Below are 19,005 nucleotides of genomic sequence, written 5' to 3'. Positions count from 1 at the left end.
AGGTTTTGCGGGACATATTCTCCAACAAAATGAATTACGCAAAATAATTGTTGCGGAAACATCTTGCCGGAAAATGCGCCGAACGGCGCGAGAGGGTCTAAGTCAGTAAGAATAGCACATTATGTTTTTGAAATAAAACTTTTTTCATAGCAAGATACGCCCATGATATATATATATATGTGTTTGTATGTGTGTGTGTACTTACAACTTAAAAAAAAACTATGTAGAATCTACAGATATATAATTCTCTTCTTTTGTCGAGAAGCAAGAAGTAAAGGAAAGATCACTCTCTTATTTCTGCGGATAGTCACCCCACGAGAACACAAGAGTACGGATGGCTGCTTCGCGCTGGACTGTCGTTTAAATTTATCCAACCCTGCCCGCTCCCCATCCCCCTTTGTCCTGCGGGAGGTTTGGACTAGGAAGTAAACTATCTTCAACTCTGAAGGAACATCCGAAACATTGTAAAACATTTTACAAACAAACATTTTACAAACACTAAATAGCAGCGCCGGACTTAACCACTTTGACCAAGAAGTCATGGAAAGAGATTAAGTAATCTACTCTGTATATATATGTAAATAGCAGGGCCGGACTTAACAATTGTGGGGCCCTATGCGAAACGGATTTCGCGAGGCCAAGTTTGGGTAGGGAAGCGGATAATAAGTGAAATTTAAGAGTTTGTAATAGAAAATAAATTCGTCTATGCAGTGTATTCATTCTTTACTACGTACAGAATTACTTTACCAGCCTTGCGTGTAGCAAAGTCATAGAGTATATTATAATAATTCTGTTTCCTACATAGATCACGCTCAATAGCAAGAATTACGAAATGTTTTAATCTATCTTTGAGAATTGTTGACCTCAAGTAATTCTTCATTAGTTTGAGGCGCGAGAAGCTTCTTTCACCAGATTACACAATTGTGGCTGATGCATAATTACGCGCGTGGGATTGACGTATTCCATATTGAATGACACCCCGAAATGACAATTTTTGTCAATATATTTCCGTATATTTTAAGGACTTTTTCGTATATTTTGTAATTTCGGGAAATTTCCAGGAGCTCCTGGTAAATCAACAGGAGGGCGAGCGAAATCTGTTTAAATATAATATGGTTTAATTTAATAATTAGCGCGGGTCCTGTGAAAGTGCGGGTCCTTTGAAAGTGCGAGTCCCAATGCCGTCGCATAGGTTGCAGTGGCCTAAGACCGGCCCTGCAAAATTGAGGCGTATGCTACGCCGCCGGTCGACTAGTGTATGTATAAATTACCTTTATATTGAGCAATACATTTGCATTTCATTTCTAAACTCCCAATTAAAATTACAACACGAGTTAGCAATTTGTAAAGCTAATTTTGCTAGTAATTTTTTAATGTTCTTATTGTCTTTTACATCACATTTCACCACAAATGTACAGTTGTACTAAATGTGAGGTATTTAACTGTTTACACCCTTGCATTATGTTCTGTAACTGCGAAACAAGCTTACAAGTTGTTATCCTCGTGACTGCTTTCAATTTACAGCCAGTCAGCATCGATCTTACACTTGTTTATTTTCAAACCAGACAATGTTTGTTCATAGATGTCTGTGACCCAAATAATGGGGGGGGGGGGGGGGTTCAGTAGCAAAGTTTTTAAAACTGTTGAAATGCAGCTTCTGGCAAAGTCCCATAAAACTCTCTCAGAAGAACTGACTTGAACTTCTCTTTCAGGTTATAATTGGCTTAGAGTTGTGTCAGCTTCTGTGCTGACTGGTGAACTGATGTATTTATATCTGGTTTGAAGTTCTTGCCTTGAAATTTATTTTCAAATTTGTACTTTTCAACCATTTCACTAGAAACAGTTACATCTTTTAGAATAGAAAAATAAATTATAAAACCTGTTTTCACTTGCTTGCCTGAAGAAATGGGAAAGCTTTGTATGAAAAGATTTAGCATTATTATTATTATATTATCATAGCTTTTATGTAGCGCTACTTTCATGCTTATAGCACGCTCAGAGCGCTTTTGGTCCAATCTCATTTGTGGACCCGTAGGGGGAGGGGGTATCTAGGAGTTGGTGCCTTTAGGCGCTCAGTAAACACAACTCTGCCCGAGTCGGGTGTCGAACCTCGAGCCCCCTTCTAGGTAGCCAAGCCAAGCTAAGCTCAAGCGCACTTGGCCTCTCGACCACGCTTCCCACCATGCACATACATTTCATGTGCAAACAACTCATTGCAATTGCGTCGATAGCAAACATGAAGTCGGTCTTCCACTCTTCCTTAGAAATATTAGTAACAAAGTCACAGTCAATGTCATTCAAGGAGAATAACAGTAGATTCCATGAGATCTCATACTCTTCTCAATACCTTGCCCATTCTAAGCCAGCGAATACTGTTGCGGTACCAAACATCTGAATGTTTAGTTTCCAAATCTTCAAGTACATTTCGGAACAGTCTGTGGTTAAGACTACTAGCTCTGATAAGTTTGATCACTGAGATAATTGGGTCATGTTTGAATGTTTGAAATTCAATTATACTTAACTTAAACATTCCGGTGTAGAGGTAGTTTATGGTTGAGTTATTGTTCTTTGATTTTATGATCCAACCGAAGGTATTCTCAGTCAAAGCATGGGCACACCACCAGTTGTTACAGTCGCCATCTTGTTCCATGACAAGACTTTCAAAGTAGTTCTTCATAGCATGAATAAATACTTGTGTGAGTGTGCGTCTTTGATAGAATGTTTCCACACAATCTTCGTTTCTTTAAAACATTTTAGAACAACATGTAAAAAAAACAACTGTTTTTTAGCCTTTTCATCATAAGAAGTTTAAGTAATTTATATAGATATTGCAAGTTATTTATTTGAAATATATATGCACTTTTTTATAAACTGTCTTTGTAACCTTGTTATATTTATAATCTGTGGGCAAACTTTACATTTGTAGGTGTCCGCGGGCCACATAAAACGCTCCGGCGGCCGCATGTGGCCCTCGGTCCTTAATTTGCCCAACCTGGACTAATAGATAGGTAAAGGTGAAGGATGAATAACAGTGCATCACTTATAGATTTTCTATGTAAGTTTTTGTCTGTTTCAAATAGAAACTAAAAAAAAGCAAACAACAAAATACACAACGAGTGCATGACATTTTCATATTTGAAGACAATGACTGACGGAGTGGGGAGACAATGACTGACGGAGTGGGGAGACAATGACTGACGGAGTGGGGAGACAATGACTGACGGAGTGGGGAGACAATGACTGACGGAGTGGGGAGACAATGACTGACGGAGTGGGGAGACAATGACTGACGGAGTGGGGAGACAATGACTGACGGAGTGGGGAGACAATGACTGACGGAGTGGGGAGACACGACCCCCCCAAAAAAGGCACGTTTGGTAACCTTCTTCAACTGACACTACACTCAAACGAAAAAGCCAAGAAACTAAGACAACTTTATAATTAAAGTTTAATTTCATAAAAGGTTATAAAAAAATATCTGGAAATATTATGTAACAAAGTGTGACATGTTCAAAGTGTGTTATTTCGTCATAACAGTTTTAAAAAATGGACAAAAGGCGGCCGCTAGGCACTAGGAAATGGCTGTAGTAGCATCTGTTATGCAGCTTTAAGTTGCTCTTATCCTCTCCATGGGGTTGGTGTGGGGGCTCTAAGGGTGGTGAAACGATTGTCTGGCCAGCAAGTTTCCCGAAAGGTCGCGTTGACCTTCTCATCGTGTTCGATCATTTGCCTTCCAGCGCAGGTCTGGATGACCTCTGTACTTGTGATATCATCGCAACGACCAATGCCCTAAAAGAATACAAGCGAAATATAAAAGTCCTTTTTAAAAAAACAAACAAAAAACCAAAGCTTATCTAAAGGGGAAGAACTCCGTCCTTAAAACTATGTCTATCAATAATGCACAAGTTATCTCACTTATTCCATATCAAACATAATAATTAATTGCCAATTTTCAGTTGACTAATTGAGTATTTTTGTTTACTGATTCATGTTTTGTTAGGTGCAATCAATAATTGTTGAAAGTATCAACTTGATCGGAGAATGCATGAGGGAGAAATAGCGATAACAATTATTTAAGGAGACTAAACCCAACTAATTTAGCCATATCTGTGAATACTGAATACTTTTTACCAAACAGACAGACAGACAGAGTGAGTTGATATAAGCTTTGTAAAAAAAAAAAAAGAAATAATGCCTTTAGAAATTATTGTGAGATCAAACAATACGAGACAGGAAAATATTTAGTACAGGGATGCCCTATTTTATTCAGGGCATATGCGGGCAACGACTTGGTGCTATCCGGCCTTCTCAAAACTTCTGCCCACAGAAGATCGGTTCCTTGAACTCGACGATTTTTATTTTATTATTATTATTTTTATTTTATTATTATTATTATTTTTATTTTATTATTATTATTATTTTTATTATATTGTTTGCAGTGACGCAGCCTGAGTTATCAAGGTTAAAAAATTATGAAAACACCACGTTTGGGTGTAGCGGGTTTGGAGCAGGACATTTTGGCGTCAATGTTTTTACATATATGTTCATTTTTAGCGGCGACGTTTGTGTAAAATGTTTGTCCGTTCATCCCGTTTAGATCTCGTCAACTAGAAAAGATAGGAGAAATCCGACATCATCATATTTTAGACCATTTAAATTTCTAATGTAACGGCTACTTTTTTTCTTTTCTGAAAGCGAAAAATCTAATTTTTTAAAATCACTTATGCAAGCAGTTTTTCCATAAAAATACACCACTTTTACAACTATTCACTATTAATAGTAACAAATACGAGTAGCTCTTCAAGAGGGGGAACATATATATCTGCAATATTTTTCACACATTTATGCAAATGGTTTTAGTTGTTGTTGTTTTTTTTCCAAAATATTTTTTACATTTGTATTGCTAAGTTGATTAAGTTCTGTCATAATAACTACTACATTTACACAAAAAATCTATTTAGTATGCATATAAGTTGGACACAATTTAAAACAACAATTAATAAGTAGTTTTTCATATTATCTTGTGAACTGCAGGGTCTCACAATTATCATTAAACACTTATCTAAAGGACAATTTTTAATTTTTGTTTTACGGAAAGGTTTTTTTCTTGAGGATTTGAAGAGATTGACCCTTTACAAAACAACTAGATTAATTAGATAAATATTCATTATAAGACTTCAGTTAGGTCAGGTTTACATCTAACTTCACATTTACTTTCACCTATTCTTTGGTCTGCTGGACCGCTGGGGCACCACACAAGATATGTCAACCTTCTTTCTCCATTCTTCTCTGTCATTTGTCTTTCATAGAATTTCATTCTGATGTTCTTTCTAAAAAAATATTGAAACCTGCCTTTTTGCCTGCCTGGGTGGACCACTTCGGGGGCCGAGTTTGAGTTTGTGTTTCACACAAACTGTCTTTGTAACCATGCATTTTATTTTATTTTTTTTAAAGCTACATATCTATGTTTTGTATGCGTTTTTGATCAAACATATTTTTATGCAACGAAAAAATGTTTTATTTTTGTCCCTAAGACTTAGGATTTCAGTTTGTTGTGTAATTATTGTTACGTCACTTTGCATCCACGTGTGTGTGTGTCGGCTTTAATATTGTTCAACATCGATTTTTTTTTTGGTTCAATCAAAATAAAAAGATGTACTTACTTTATGTTATCTTCTACTATATACAAAGCAAGTGATAGATGTCACCCTGTGCGTTTTTACCTTTATTAAAACCTCTTTTTTTTGGGGGGGGGGGGGTCGGGGGGCGGTAGTGAGGGACTACCCTAATGTAAGAAAAAAAAATTTATTAATAATTTTTTATTATCATCGCTACAACTTCTTGCGCTCAAACAGGCTGTGTCAAAACGGCCGCACAAAAAAAACTACCCAAAATGTATATGGCAATATGTGGACTGCTCTTCTCTAGGCCAGTGATGTACAACTTTCAAGTGGGCTGCTCTAGATCAGCTGGAGCAAGATGGAGACCGCATCACACAAAAAGGTCAAGAGTTCAATGGAGCCTGTATTATTAGTCTTCATTCATCATTATGCATTTTTGGCAGGGAGGGGGTGACACGGTACGGATCCCGGGCAATGCTTTCAGTCTCACCGTGGGTTAAGGTTAGGGTGTAACACTATTGGAAAGCTTCTTAATCGTGCTAAAACCTAAGTGTAAAACAACTGGAAAGTTTCTTAATCACGCTAAATCCTAAGTGTAAAACAACTGGAAAGTTTCTTAATCACGCTAAAACCTAAGTGTAAAACAACTGGAAAGCTTCTTAATCGCGCTAAAACCTAAGTGTAAAACAACTGGAAAGTTTCTTAATCACGCTAAAACCTAAGTGTAAAACAACTGGAAAGTTTCTTAGTCACGCTAAAACCTAAGTGTAAAACAACTGGAAAGTTTCTTAATCACGCTAAAACCTAAGTGTAAAACAACTGGAAAGTTTCTTAGTCACGCTAAAACCTTAGTGTAAAACAACTGGAAAGTTTCTTAATCACGCTAAAACCTAAGTGTAAAACAACTGGAAAGTTTCTTAATCACGCTAAAACCTAAGTGTAAAACAACTGGAAAGTTTCTTAATCACGCTAAAACCTAAGTGTAAAACAACTTTAAAGTTTCTTAATCACGCTAAAACCTAAGTGTAAAACAACTGGAAAGTTTCTTAATCACGCTAAAACCTAAGTGTAAAACAACTGGAAAGTTTCTTAGTCACGCTAAAACCTAAGTGTAAAACAACTGGAAAGTTTCTTAATCACGCTAAAACCTAAGTGTAAAACAACTGGAAAGTTTCTTAATCACGCTAAAACCTAAGTGTAAAACAACTGGAAAGTTTCTTAATCACGCTAAAACCTAAGTGTAAAACAACTTTAAAGTTTCTTAATCACGCTAAAACCTAAGTGTAACCCAACTGGAAAGTTTCTTAATCACGCTAAAACCTAAGTGTAACCCAACTGGAAAGTTTCTTAATCACGCTAAAACCTAAGTGTAAAACAACTGGAAAGTTTCTTAATCACGCTAAAACCTAAGTGTAACCCAACTGGAAAGTTTCTTCTTAGTCACGCTAAAACCTAAGTGTAAAACAACTGGAAAGTTTCTTAATCACGCTAAAACCTAAGTGTAAAACAACTGGAAAGTTTCTTAATCACGCTAAAACCTAAGTGTAACCCAACTGGAAAGTTTCTTAGTCACGCTAAAACCTAAGTGTAAAACAACTGGAAAGTTTCTTAATCACGCTAAAACCTAAGTGTAAAACAACTGGAAAGCTTCTTAATCACGCTAAAACCTAAGTGTAAAACAACTGGAAAGTTTCTTAATCACGCTAAAACCTAAGTGTAAAACAACTGGAAAGTTTCTTAGTCACGCTAAAACCTAAGTGTAAAACAACTGGAAAGTTTCTTAATCACGCTAAAACCTAAGTGTAAAACAACTGGAAAGTTTCTTAGTCACGCTAAAACCTAAGTGTAAAACAACTGGAAAGTTTCTTAATCACGCTAAAACCTAAGTGTAAAACAACTGGAAAGTTTCTTAATCACGCTAAAACCTAAGTGTAAAACAACTGGAAAGTTTCTTAATCACGCTAAAACCTAAGTGTAAAACAACTGGAAAGTTTCTTAATCACGCTAAAACCTAAGTGTAAAACAACTGGAAAGTTTCTTAATCACGCTAAAACCTAAGTGTAAAACAACTGGAAAGTTTCTTAATCACGCTAAAACCTAAGTGTAAAACAACTTTAAAGTTTCTTAATCACGCTAAAACCTAAGTGTAAAACAACTGGAAAGTTTCTTAATCACGCTAAAACCTAAGTGTGACCCAACTGGAATGAATCCCATGTTCCTGGTGTAACGAGTTATAGAACGAGTATAACGTTTGACTTACAGTATTGAAGTACGATCCATAAGGACAAAATACACAAGGGAAGTGCACGTAGTTCTTGGAGCAGATGAAGAAAGCATTGCACAGATCGGGACTGCCAATGTGAAAGGCGTGGTTGAGCTCTCCGTTGTAAGGGTTGTTCTGACAGAGATTGGCGAGTCTCTGGCTTAAACCTGAAATAATCAAAGATAGAGCTACCGTATTTTGTACAAACAATATTAAATATATAAACGCAAAAGACCCACTGACATACTCTCCGGCCGGCCCACAAAGAGAACTATAAAACTGCGTAAACGGTCTTGATAAATATGCCGTCTGAACTCCACTATTTGCGACAATTGCAAGTTTTTTTTATTATATTTAATTTTGTATTTAATTTTCGATATTTCCACAAAAAAGCCGAAGTCTATATTTAAATCAAAAAATACAAATGCTTAAAAACACAAAATAGATTTATAAAAAAAAGAATTAAACATATTTTCTTTCTTTTTCCTTACAATTGGAAATAACTGCGTAAATGCGTGTTTATAAAAACAAATGTTAAATCTACAATTCATTGGTGCGTAGTAACATTGTGGAAACTTTATAAAGTAACCGAATAAAAAAGACATTTTCATTTTTAGCGGCCCCCAAAAAGAGAATAGATAATATTAGTTTTGTGTGGTCTGTTCGTCCGTCCGTCCGTCCCGTTTAGATCTCATAAACTAGAAAAAATATTGAAAATCCTACATCATTATATTTTAGACCATTCAAAGTTCTGATGCAACGGCTACTTTTTTCTTTTCTGAAGGCGAAAAATTTAATTTCGATAATCAACTATGCAAGCAGTTATTTCATAAAAATACACCATTTTTACAACTATTCACTATTAATAGTAACAAACACGGGAGGCTATTTATTTAGGGAGATGTCTATTTACCATATTTTTAACACATTTATGCAAACATACTAACTATTACTTTACAAATAAATGTTTCATTTTCTTTTAAAAGGGAAAAAATCTATTTAGTATGCATATAAGTGGAACCATGGGCGTAGCCAGGATTTTTTTTTTGGGGCGGGGGTGGAGGGTTTGGAGGTTGTTTTTTCTCCCCCCTCCCGGCAAATATATACATATGTGTGTTCGAGTGTGTGTGTGTACATAATTAATCTTTATTAAATTCTGACCCTTCATTCTTTCGAAGACGTTTATAATTGTACCCTGGAATAGGTTCTTCCTGTAGTTAGTGGAAAAATTGTAGATTCCCCGCCCTTGCCAGCATGAGGGTCTGGGGGAGCGCTGTGAGCTCCCCCAGTGTGGCTCGGGTCTGAGCCCCGACGCAAAACACCATTTCCGGTATTGAAAGCCAACAAAATGCATATTCTGAGGTATTTACAGTGCATTATCCTGCTCTTAAAAGTTTCATTTCAAAAACCTAATCTAACTTCTGGCGCATTTCGACACATTGGGCGGCAAGCTGCTTCCACAAAAATCTGTCACTGGCAATGTCTGAAGCCTCTTCCCACCTGCTCTGAGGTCCTCCATAAAAGTGTGGCGCCAAGTTATACTATTAATTCCCTGTTTGCGCTTTCCTCGTAATGGCCTCTATGTCATTGCAACTCTTATGATGCGTAATTCATTTTGTCGGAGAACATGTCCCGCAAACCTTATGCGACGCTCTGTCACAATCTTACTAATGGGTCAACTCCTAGTTCGGTAAAGGATTTTCTTAATTGAGACCCGATCTCTATAAGTATAAATTCGTTTTAGCTATGTTTCATGAGCCACATTTAGTCTTTTTCAATTTCGGTAGATGACTATTCACTGCACTTTATTAATGGAGCCCAGCCACTGGTAGAAATGTGTAACCTCTCTTGACTACGCTCTTGGAATTAGGTGACTGTAGTTTTCTTTAGATTTTATATCGAAAGGGAAAATTTATGGTCAAAATCATCTGTTGGGGTTTTTTAACTAAACATTTTTTTTTAACTAATTCAAATCCCCCTTTAGCTATGCTCATTTTGTGAATTTGTGCTTTAATATAATACATTTTCAACCTCAAAGCTCTCTGTAGGGGATTTTAAACTCAAAACCATCTGGAGGGGGTTTAAACTTTAAAAAAAAAAGCCTCTGGAAGAGACGAGTTTAAACTCAAAACCCCTTAGCTTGGCTACGCTCATAGAATTTTGAGTGTGTAATTTGTTTGTTTTTTAAATTGAATAAGAAATTTTTAGCATTAAACCCTGCTGAAAGGGGGGTTAAACTCAAAACCCCTTTTGCAACGCTCATAGCCTTTTGAGTGTGTAATTTTTTATTTTTTTGTTATATCGAAGAGGTATTTTTTAGCTTCGAATCCCGCTGAAGGGGGGTTTAAACTCAAAACTCCTTTGGCTACACTCATAGAGTTTTGAGTTACGTAATTTGCTTTTTTTTATATTGAAAAGGTTTTTTTTCAGCTTCATAACCCCGATGAAGGGGGGTTTAAACTCAAAACCCTCTTTGGCAACGCTCATAGCATTTTGAGTGCGTAATTTACTTTTTTTTTATTTAATAGGTATTTTTTTTAGCTTCAACCCCCGTTGAAAAAGGGGGGGGGGGTTAAACTAAAAACCCCTTTGGCTGCGCTCTTAGAATTGTGAGTATTTGCTTTTTTTTTTAATTGAAGACGTGGTTTTTGGCGCAAAAAACGGCTGGAAAAAAGGGGGGGGGGATAAACACAAAACACCTCTTGGTTAGGCTCATAGAAACTGGTGACTGATGTATTGATAGTCTTATATTACTGTATTGGTTCAACAAAATGAATCTCTATCGGGAAAAGTGGATAAAGTTTATAGTGGAGGGAGTGGGGTGACTCCCTGAGCTAACCGCACCGGAAGACACCAACCCTAGTGACGCCACTGCTATAGGTAAAACCTAAGGAATTATTTTTTTTACGGAACTGTTGTTTTTTTTTACTTGAGGCTTTGAATAAGAGATTGACCCTTTACAAAACAATTAGATCAATTAGATAATCATTATACAACATCAGTTGGGGCCAAGTTCACATCTAACTGTACATTTACTTTTACCTATCCATAGGTCTTCTGGACTGTTGAGGCACCACACAAGGTCTGTCAACCTTCTTTCTCCATTCTTCTCTGTCATTTGCCTTTGATAGAATATCATTCTGATATTCTTTCTGAAAATATTGAAACCTGCCTTATTACCTGCCTGGGTGGACCACTTCGGGGGCCGATCATACAAACTGTCTTTGTAACTTTGTTTTTCATTGAGAACGGGCTGGGTGTATAAGAAAAAAAAAGTCGAATCCGCGGGTATGTATGTGCGTTTGTGGGACGTTATTAAAATGGGTCTTTCCACTTAAAGTTAACTATTTGAAAAGAAGAAAAAAAAAAAAGGGGGGGGGGATACGGAGAAGGGAGAGAGAGAGAGAAGTGGTACGTTCCAATTCAAAGTAACAGATACTAGAATTCATGGACTAAATAGTATGTTAGTGCGATCACCAACATTTCAGTTCCTTCTCCGCGCAGCTTTTCAGTCCAAAAGGAACTATAATCGCCTATCAACTTTGGTGTCAGCAGCGTCGCAGCTTCTAACAGGCACGGTGAGCTACAAGCTGCCTCAAGGGCACCACCTCCTGATTGTTTTGTTTGATCAAGGTTGACTTCCAAAGCCTTTCGCGTATTTGAGTTTAGTCTAAACGCAGCCGAGGTTTTATTCAGAGTCTTCCTTCCCTAAGATTAATTATCCCCCCTCCTATGTGAAGTTTATAAGATTATTGGTTTACAGATAGTCGCATTGGCCCCTTCTCCAGCACAGGACTTTGTTGTTAATGGAAGACTGCTTCTTTGAACAGAGTCGTCTCTGATCTGTGAATAACTAATTAGACTTACCTCTATTGGCTAACTGAGTGCAACTAGGACTTGGGACATTGTGGGGCCAGTCGCAATCGCTACGGCCAGGGGCAGGGTTGAACATAAGTTGAGATGGGCAATCGCTTAGTGTTGCTTGACCATTAGTACACTGCCAAAATTTGGAACAATCCTCCCTGTATTCAAATTTACCAGTAGGTTGTGGACAGTTAACTGAAACATTTAAAATGTCAAATTAGAAAATAAACGGTGTGAAATAATGTGATAATTGTTTTTGGTTCAAATTCCTAATTTCAGCTCACATTTTCGCACCTAAACTCGTGATTTGCGTATAGAAGAGGCCAACGCCTCCTGTGACAGACTGTCCTGAAGTGGGTGAACTATACAAAGCATCAGGAGACTTATTAAGATAGTAGTCTAGTCTAGTAGTCTAGCGGGATGTTCAACTCCCTACATCGCTTCATGCCTCTAAAACAGGGACAAGCTATAGAAGGCATACCAAAAAGCCGAATAACTTTCACAAAATCTTCAACATTATATATTTTTTTTTCTTCGATATTTTTTGTGGGTTTGTTATTGTTTATTATTATTAAAATACTCTAAGCAACTCATAACGTCATGGAACCCAGAATCTTCTAATTGGGTGGGTGGAACCTGAACACGGATCTCGAAAACGGCTCAATGATTTTCTTAGAAATTTGACTGTTGCTATATATCGTTGGGAAAATAATTGAAAAAAAAAAAGTGACATTGTTTTTTTTAATCTAGCATTCATTACTTCTTAAGAAAAAAAAATCGCTCTTTCAGTTTATAAAGGAAGTATTGTCTTTTCCAACACACAAAAATGTCCGATGATTTTCTTATTTTTTAAATAGTTGTATGTTAATTTTCAGTTTTGAGTTTTTGGAGTTTAGGCACATCGTCACAATTTAGGCCATGTCGTGCCTTTAAGGATCACTCTCCCTTTATATAACAAGGGCTAAATTCTATATAGTTAAATCATTAAAAACAAGGTCTATTCACAGTTAAAATAGTAAAGGTAGTAAAAATGTAATAATTTGGTAAAAATCTTATGTAAATATTATATGTTTACAATTCATAAGTCAGATCTTCGTAGACAATCCCCCCCCCCCCCGGACAAAGCCCAGTACCTTCCCAGGGTCAACATTGTCAAAACATTTTCATTATGTCCTCATTAGAAACGTGTTTTATGCCACGTTAACATTCGTACTTGAAGGAGTGGCTCGTTCAAATGAAACTTAAGTATGATAGCTTACATCCTTGTGGTGGGCGGTTCTGTTGGGCTGTTTGCTGTGCCTGGCTCAGTAGGAAGACAGTTAGGAAAACAGTTAGTTCCTGGATAAAGGCCATGATTGCTGAAGGGAGAGAAGTAACGAAAACAAAAGCAATGAGAAAAGATTAAAAAAAACCTTCAAAATGTTGGAAGTTGATGGTTATTAATGAATAATAATATTTAACTAATAAACCAATAAAGAAAAACAAACAATATCTATCTATCTATCTATCTACCTATCTATCTATATGTATTTATGTGTGTATATATGCACGCACGTATGCATATATGTTTGTCTGTCTGTCTGTATGTATGAAGGCCTATGTATGTGTCTTTCTGTATCTGCTCACACGCAAATATCTATTGCTGTCATTATCTAGTGCGAAAATCATTAATCATGCCAATCTTATAAAGCTTTTTTAAAACTAATATCGCTGATATTTATTCCTTTAAAAAATTTTGAGTATAGTGCCGTAATTCTTCAAAATCTATAACAAAAAATAAATTATTGTGATTGTGGTATTATGACCATGAGCGCAAGCAAAACTGTACCTACTCCCGAACAAACACCCTAAATTGTACAACGTATTAATAAAATTAATTTTTTTTAAAAATTCCTCTAATTAGCTTGCAAATCCATGGGTGGACTGACATTGCCTGGAACGTAGACACGAATTTCGAAAACGACTCAGACGATTTTTTGAAAAAGACCGTCAGTGTATATCTAGCCACACAAGGAAAACCCTGACCCTGACCGTTACAATTTTTCAAAATATAATCCTCTTAAAAATAAAGTTGGTCTATTTTGAACATGCATCAGTTGGATACTTCAGCATGAAAGAGTTAAATTAATAAATAGGAACATTTTGCGCAGCGTCTTATGTAAGATACAAACTTTCCTTTCTTTTTATTTCTATGGAATAATCATTTTTAGCGGCCACCGAAAGGGGAAAAGACGCTATTAGTTTTGTATGAAATGTCTGTCTGTCTGTCCGTCCGTCCCATTTAGATCTCGTAAACTATAAAAGATAGTGAAAATCCGACATCACAATATTTTAGACCATTCAAAGTTCTGATGCAACGGCTACTTTTTTTTCTGAAAGCGAAAAATCTAATTTTTAAAATCACATATGCAAGCAGTTTTTTAAAGAAAAAAAAGCTAATTAGTGTGCATTATAACTTAGACCTAATTTAAAACGGATAGTAATCTTGTAAACTGCATTTTCTAAAATTATTCTGTACAGACAATAACTCCCACAATATTGAGCCTTATGAAATAATTACATGAATTATAAGACTTCAGTTAGGCCAGGAGAGGAGCGGTAGCTGAGCGGTAAAGCACTTTGCTTCCGAACCGGGGGTCCCGGGTTCGAATCCTGGTGAAGACTGGGATTTTCAACTTCGGAAACCTTGGGCGCCTCTGAGTCCACCCAGCTCTAATGGGTACCTGACATTAGTTTGGGAAAAGTAAAGGCGGTTGGTCGTTGTGCTGGCTACATGACACCCTCGTTAACCGTAGGCCACAAAAACAGAAGAACTTTACATCATCTGCGCTATAGACCACAAGGTCTGAAATGGGAACTAGTTGGGCCAGGTTCACATCTAACTTTACATTCACTTACACCTATCCTTTGATCTGCTGGACCGTTGGGGCACTTCACAAGATCTGTCAACCTTCTTTCTCCATTCTTATCTCTCATTTGTCTTTGATATAATTTCATTTGGATGTTCTTTCTGAAAATATTGAAGCCTGTCTGGGTGGACTACTTCAGGGGGCGATTTTAAGTTTGTGTTTCCACACAAACTGTCTTTGTAACCTTGTTTAGTTTTAAAGTAGAAATGGATTTTTTTTTTTTACTTTTTAAAATCTCGATTCCCATATGCCAAGCTTATGGCTTTGAATCCTTGAATCAGGCTAAATATACATTTTGAATGGGCGGACACTTTACACCTAACAATAAGAAACATATGTATGTGCCTGAACTCTGAATATTTCACGATTGGCATAAAATAACGCAGTCGCCTCCCTTAGTCATACATAAACATACATAGGTTACTCTATTGCAACGGCAATACACTTAAATACACCGAACATAGAACAGAAATCCTGCTTTATAATTAATTATATGTTTTATAAGTAATGTAATTAAAGTTGTGCTTCCAGACCTTACGATCTATAAGGCAGATAATGTAAAAGTCATCTGTTTCTGTGGCCCCCGGTGGACGAGGGTGTCATATTGCCAGAAAAAAAGACAAATCGCCATTACTTTTCCCCAACTAACGTCAGGAACCTGTTACAGCTGGTTGGACGCCATAAAGATCCCGGGTTTAAAAAACCCCAGTCTTTACCAGGATTCAAAACCTCGGTTCGGAAAATCAAGCGCTTTATCACTCAGCCACAGCGACTCCGTGAGTTTCATACTATCATAATAATTGTTTAACAGCTGCGCTGAGAATTGACTCGACGATGATAATTGTTTAACAGCTGCGCTGAGAGTTGACTCGACGATGATAATTGTTTAACAGCTGCGCTGAGAGTTGACACGACGATGATAATTGTTTAACAGCTACCCTGAGAGTTGACACGACGATGATAATTGTTTAACAGCTACCCTGAGAGTTGACACGACGATGATAATTGTTTAACAGCTGCGCTGAGAGTTGACACGACGATGATAATTGTTTAACAGCTGCGCTGAGAGTTGATTGCATGTTAAAGGCATTTTTTTCTACAGAAGGGCGCTTCCTTTCATCTAAAGCGTATTAGTGTGACAATATGCTCCTTCGAGGTAAGTAGAGGCTTAAATATCTCCTAGATGATACAAGCACTAGCTCGACTCTCCAATGGCACTACGGAACAAAGATTACTCATAAGAATTTGTCCTAGCCTATGGAATAAGCAGGAGGCGCGGTGGCTGAGCGGTAAAGCGCTTGGCTTCCGAACCCGGGACCGGGGTTCGAATCCTCTTGAAGACTGGAATTTTTAATTTCTGGATCTTCGGGCTCCTCTGAGTCCACCCAGCTCTAATGGGTACCTGACATTAGTTGGGGAAAAGTAAAGGCGGTTGGATACATGACACATGACACCCTTGTTAACCGTAGGCCACAGAAACAGATGACCTTTACATTATCTGCCCTATAGACCACAAGGTCTGAAAGGGGGAACTTTATGGAATAAGCTTCATAATTGTACCATGTAAAGTGTTTTTTTTTTTAAATATATGTTTGTACGTGTAAGTTATATTTTTTAAAGTTTTACTTTTGTTACTGTGATTTAATCTTTTTTTTTTGGTCGATGAGATCAGAAAAAGATAAATAGTCAGAGCTGTTCCTTAAAAGGGCTTGAAAAAAAAGACAAAACCTCATTCTGCTCTTACTGTCATATGGGAGATAATTTGATGGAAACTAGCCTCCAACAGAAACAGATCGAGAAATCTTACAAATATGGAGACACATAATCTAAGACCATATAAAAATCTGCCGTTGAACTGTTGAATTAAGAAAACCACAAATTTATCAACGTTACATGTTGCAAAATATATCAGATGGGTTGCTGACAGCAACAATCCATTATTATATTCATTATTGCGAAATCTATAAAGAAATTATATGGGAAATGGCACTCCAGTATTTGTTGTACATAAAAAGAAAGATATTTCTAACAAACACTATGCGTGGAATTGTCAGCCTACCAATGATTTAAGTCTAAACCCATTGTCCTACAAATACTTATTTAATCAACAGGGCTACAGTAACTAGCATGGGATTAACAAGACACTTTTTAAATGCTAATTTATGAAACTATTTGAGTGGTAAGCATTAAGAAAAAGTCCTACATGACGCTGAAGGAATATTCAAACAGTGGTACAAAGAGATTATAACAAAATCTTGGAAGACAACAGCCACCTGCTCTATCATAACTACGTCTAGTGGTCGCGAAGTGGGCGACTTCTGTTAATCAAGAGTAGATCTAGAACCGAGCGGTATAAAAACTCGTTCGTTCCTTACTCGGTCGGACTATATCAACGCCACTCGTTGATCAGGAAACATGAAAAGGACTAAGATGCCTGTGTGTAATGGCTCAATGAACCCTTTAAGTTGTGTCTTTCTATTTACGTGTATGTTTCTGTTGTGTTGTCCTCGTGAAGAGTCCTTGTAATTAGAACAAACTTCCATAAGGATTATTAATAGAGTCTTAGTCTTAGTTGACGTTAATACATATGTTCAGCCATTGAGGATTACGCATTGTGTTTTGGATATGAATATTTTTTAAAAATAAATTTGCGTTAACTCTTTTATTTCCAGCATTCTAATATTCTAGTATACATGACCTTCTAAAGAACACACATTTTCAAACTGTAAAAAAAAAAGTTAATATAACAACTAGAGATAGTGAGGATGCACTGCACTTAGAAATAAATCACTTGAAAATTTTGACACAATCCACCTACCTGGCGTATGGCAAATTTACAAAGTATAACACTTGACGATGTGGACAAGCTTTGACGGCTCCCTTTTTATGGTGAGTCTTAGTAAGGCCAGGCGCCTCTCCCCTTTCGCCACCCACCTGCTGGACATGTTACATTTACAGGATCGGCGATGTAGACTTAACTGCCGAAAAAAAAAAAAGTCAGGTTGGTATTGGGCAAATGTTTTGTGCTCATAAAAAAAAAATGGAGGGAAAGCTAAGAAATGTCGAAGCGCGCTGGGTGAAGGTCACATAGTTTATGTGTCCCTTACTCGTGCTTGAAATTCTTTCATTTCGGAGACACACTTTCTAATAATTGGTGGTATGATAGGAGATTGCAATGCGCGGGAATTGTTAGCGTCTGTGCACGTGTGGACAAGACTATGGTAGCTAACCAGGAGATGTCCGGACTCAATTAAAAAGTTCATTTAATTTGGGGCAATAGGGATTGGGCAGTTTGAACAATAGTATGGCCTACAATTGGGCTTTGAATGATCATGAACTGCTTTTTTAAAGTTAAATTTTAAAAAAAGAATGACATTGGGTTGACATTGTGACAGCTAGCCTGTTTCACCTCATTAGCACACGCGCAGAGACACTAAAAATCAAAGTACTTGTAAATACAGACTTATTTTCCACAAGAACAGATAGGAAACAGGATTACAACGTCAGCTAGGTGACACGATGACCTGCTATATACGGTAAGAAGCAACGTAATACTTTTAGGGCCATATCACAGGGTCTTCAGGGCTTGCAAAGATCTTCCGTCAGGGAACAGCACCAGGAAAAAGAAGGAGATTCAAACAGAGAAAGCGATAGGAAGACAACATAAAAGAATGGAAAAGAGATTCTATCCAACGCAAAAGACAGAGAGGAATAAAGAAACAAGGTCGACAGATCTTGTGTTATGCCCCAACGGTTCAACGGAATAGGCGAAGAGGATTGTATGCATTAGATCTATATAAATCTAGCCCGTACATTAAACTTAACATGAACAATGTGTCTATCTAGGACTTAAAGAAAATAGATTGTCAATAAATTGTTGTCAGCGAGTTAATAAATAAAACAAGTAATATAACACACACACACAAATCTAAGTTATGGACAATCAATATAGTAAACTAAAAACAGCCTAATTTTATTTTTCATAATTTTATAACCATTCTAATTGATATATTAACTATCAAAACACATAAGTGTCAAAATAGAAAGCGATTATTTTCTTTGCATTTTTCAATGTCCCATTTCATTCCATGTACAACTATAGTCTCTGAATACGTTCTCAAGGTTTTATTTGTTTTGCTTTACGAAGGTGATGGTGGTCTATAATTTATCATTCTTTTTGTTTCTTCATTAAGCTGTATTCTAACTGACCCAATAGCTCTAAATGACAATATTTTTAAAAGAGTAAAGGGGGATACAAGTTTTTATGACGCATCCATGGGCGCATCTGAAACAGAAGGGAAACGAAATGGTGCATGGGAAATCAAATGTAACCACCCCTGATCTAGAT

The 19,005-nt window shown here is 36.8% G+C and overlaps 1 protein-coding gene across 1 annotated transcript; it reads right to left on the bottom strand.

Moving 5' to 3' along the window:
* Positions 1-3,434: 3,434 nt before the first annotated feature.
* LOC106073564 (peritrophin-1-like) lies at positions 3,435-17,631 on the bottom strand. The gene is made up of 5 exons (XM_013234160.2): positions 17,476-17,631; positions 13,008-13,106; positions 11,752-11,943; positions 7,882-8,051; positions 3,435-3,789 (listed from the first exon to the last, which is right to left on the bottom strand). The coding sequence occupies exons 2-5, from the start codon at positions 13,099-13,101 to the stop codon at positions 3,619-3,621; spliced, it is 627 nt and encodes a 208-aa protein (XP_013089614.2). The 5' UTR covers positions 13,102-13,106; positions 17,476-17,631; the 3' UTR covers positions 3,435-3,618.
* Positions 17,632-19,005: the final 1,374 nt, after the last annotated feature.

The sequence above is a fragment of the Biomphalaria glabrata genome, chromosome 9 (genome assembly GCF_947242115.1).
Source record: "Biomphalaria glabrata chromosome 9, xgBioGlab47.1, whole genome shotgun sequence".
In the NCBI taxonomy this organism is placed as follows: domain Eukaryota; kingdom Metazoa; phylum Mollusca; class Gastropoda; family Planorbidae; genus Biomphalaria; species Biomphalaria glabrata.
Note: the sequence above shows the minus strand (reverse complement) of the source record. Positions and strands in the feature narration are given on the sequence as shown.

What these genes read in the sequence shown, in the direction of transcription:
- LOC106073564 (XM_013234160.2), bottom strand. Translation starts at nt 13,101, where the DNA reads ATGGCCTTTATCCAGGAACTAACTGTTTTCCTAACTGTCTTCCTACTG. An exon ending in CACTCAGTTAGCCAATAGAG is followed by an intron (nt 8,052 to 11,751) that starts GTAAGTCTAATT and finishes TGATTATTTCAG; the next exon opens with GTTTAAGCCAGAGACTCGCC. An exon ending in ATGGATCGTACTTCAATACT is followed by an intron (nt 3,790 to 7,881) that starts GTAAGTCAAACG and finishes GTATTCTTTTAG; the next exon opens with GGCATTGGTCGTTGCGATGA.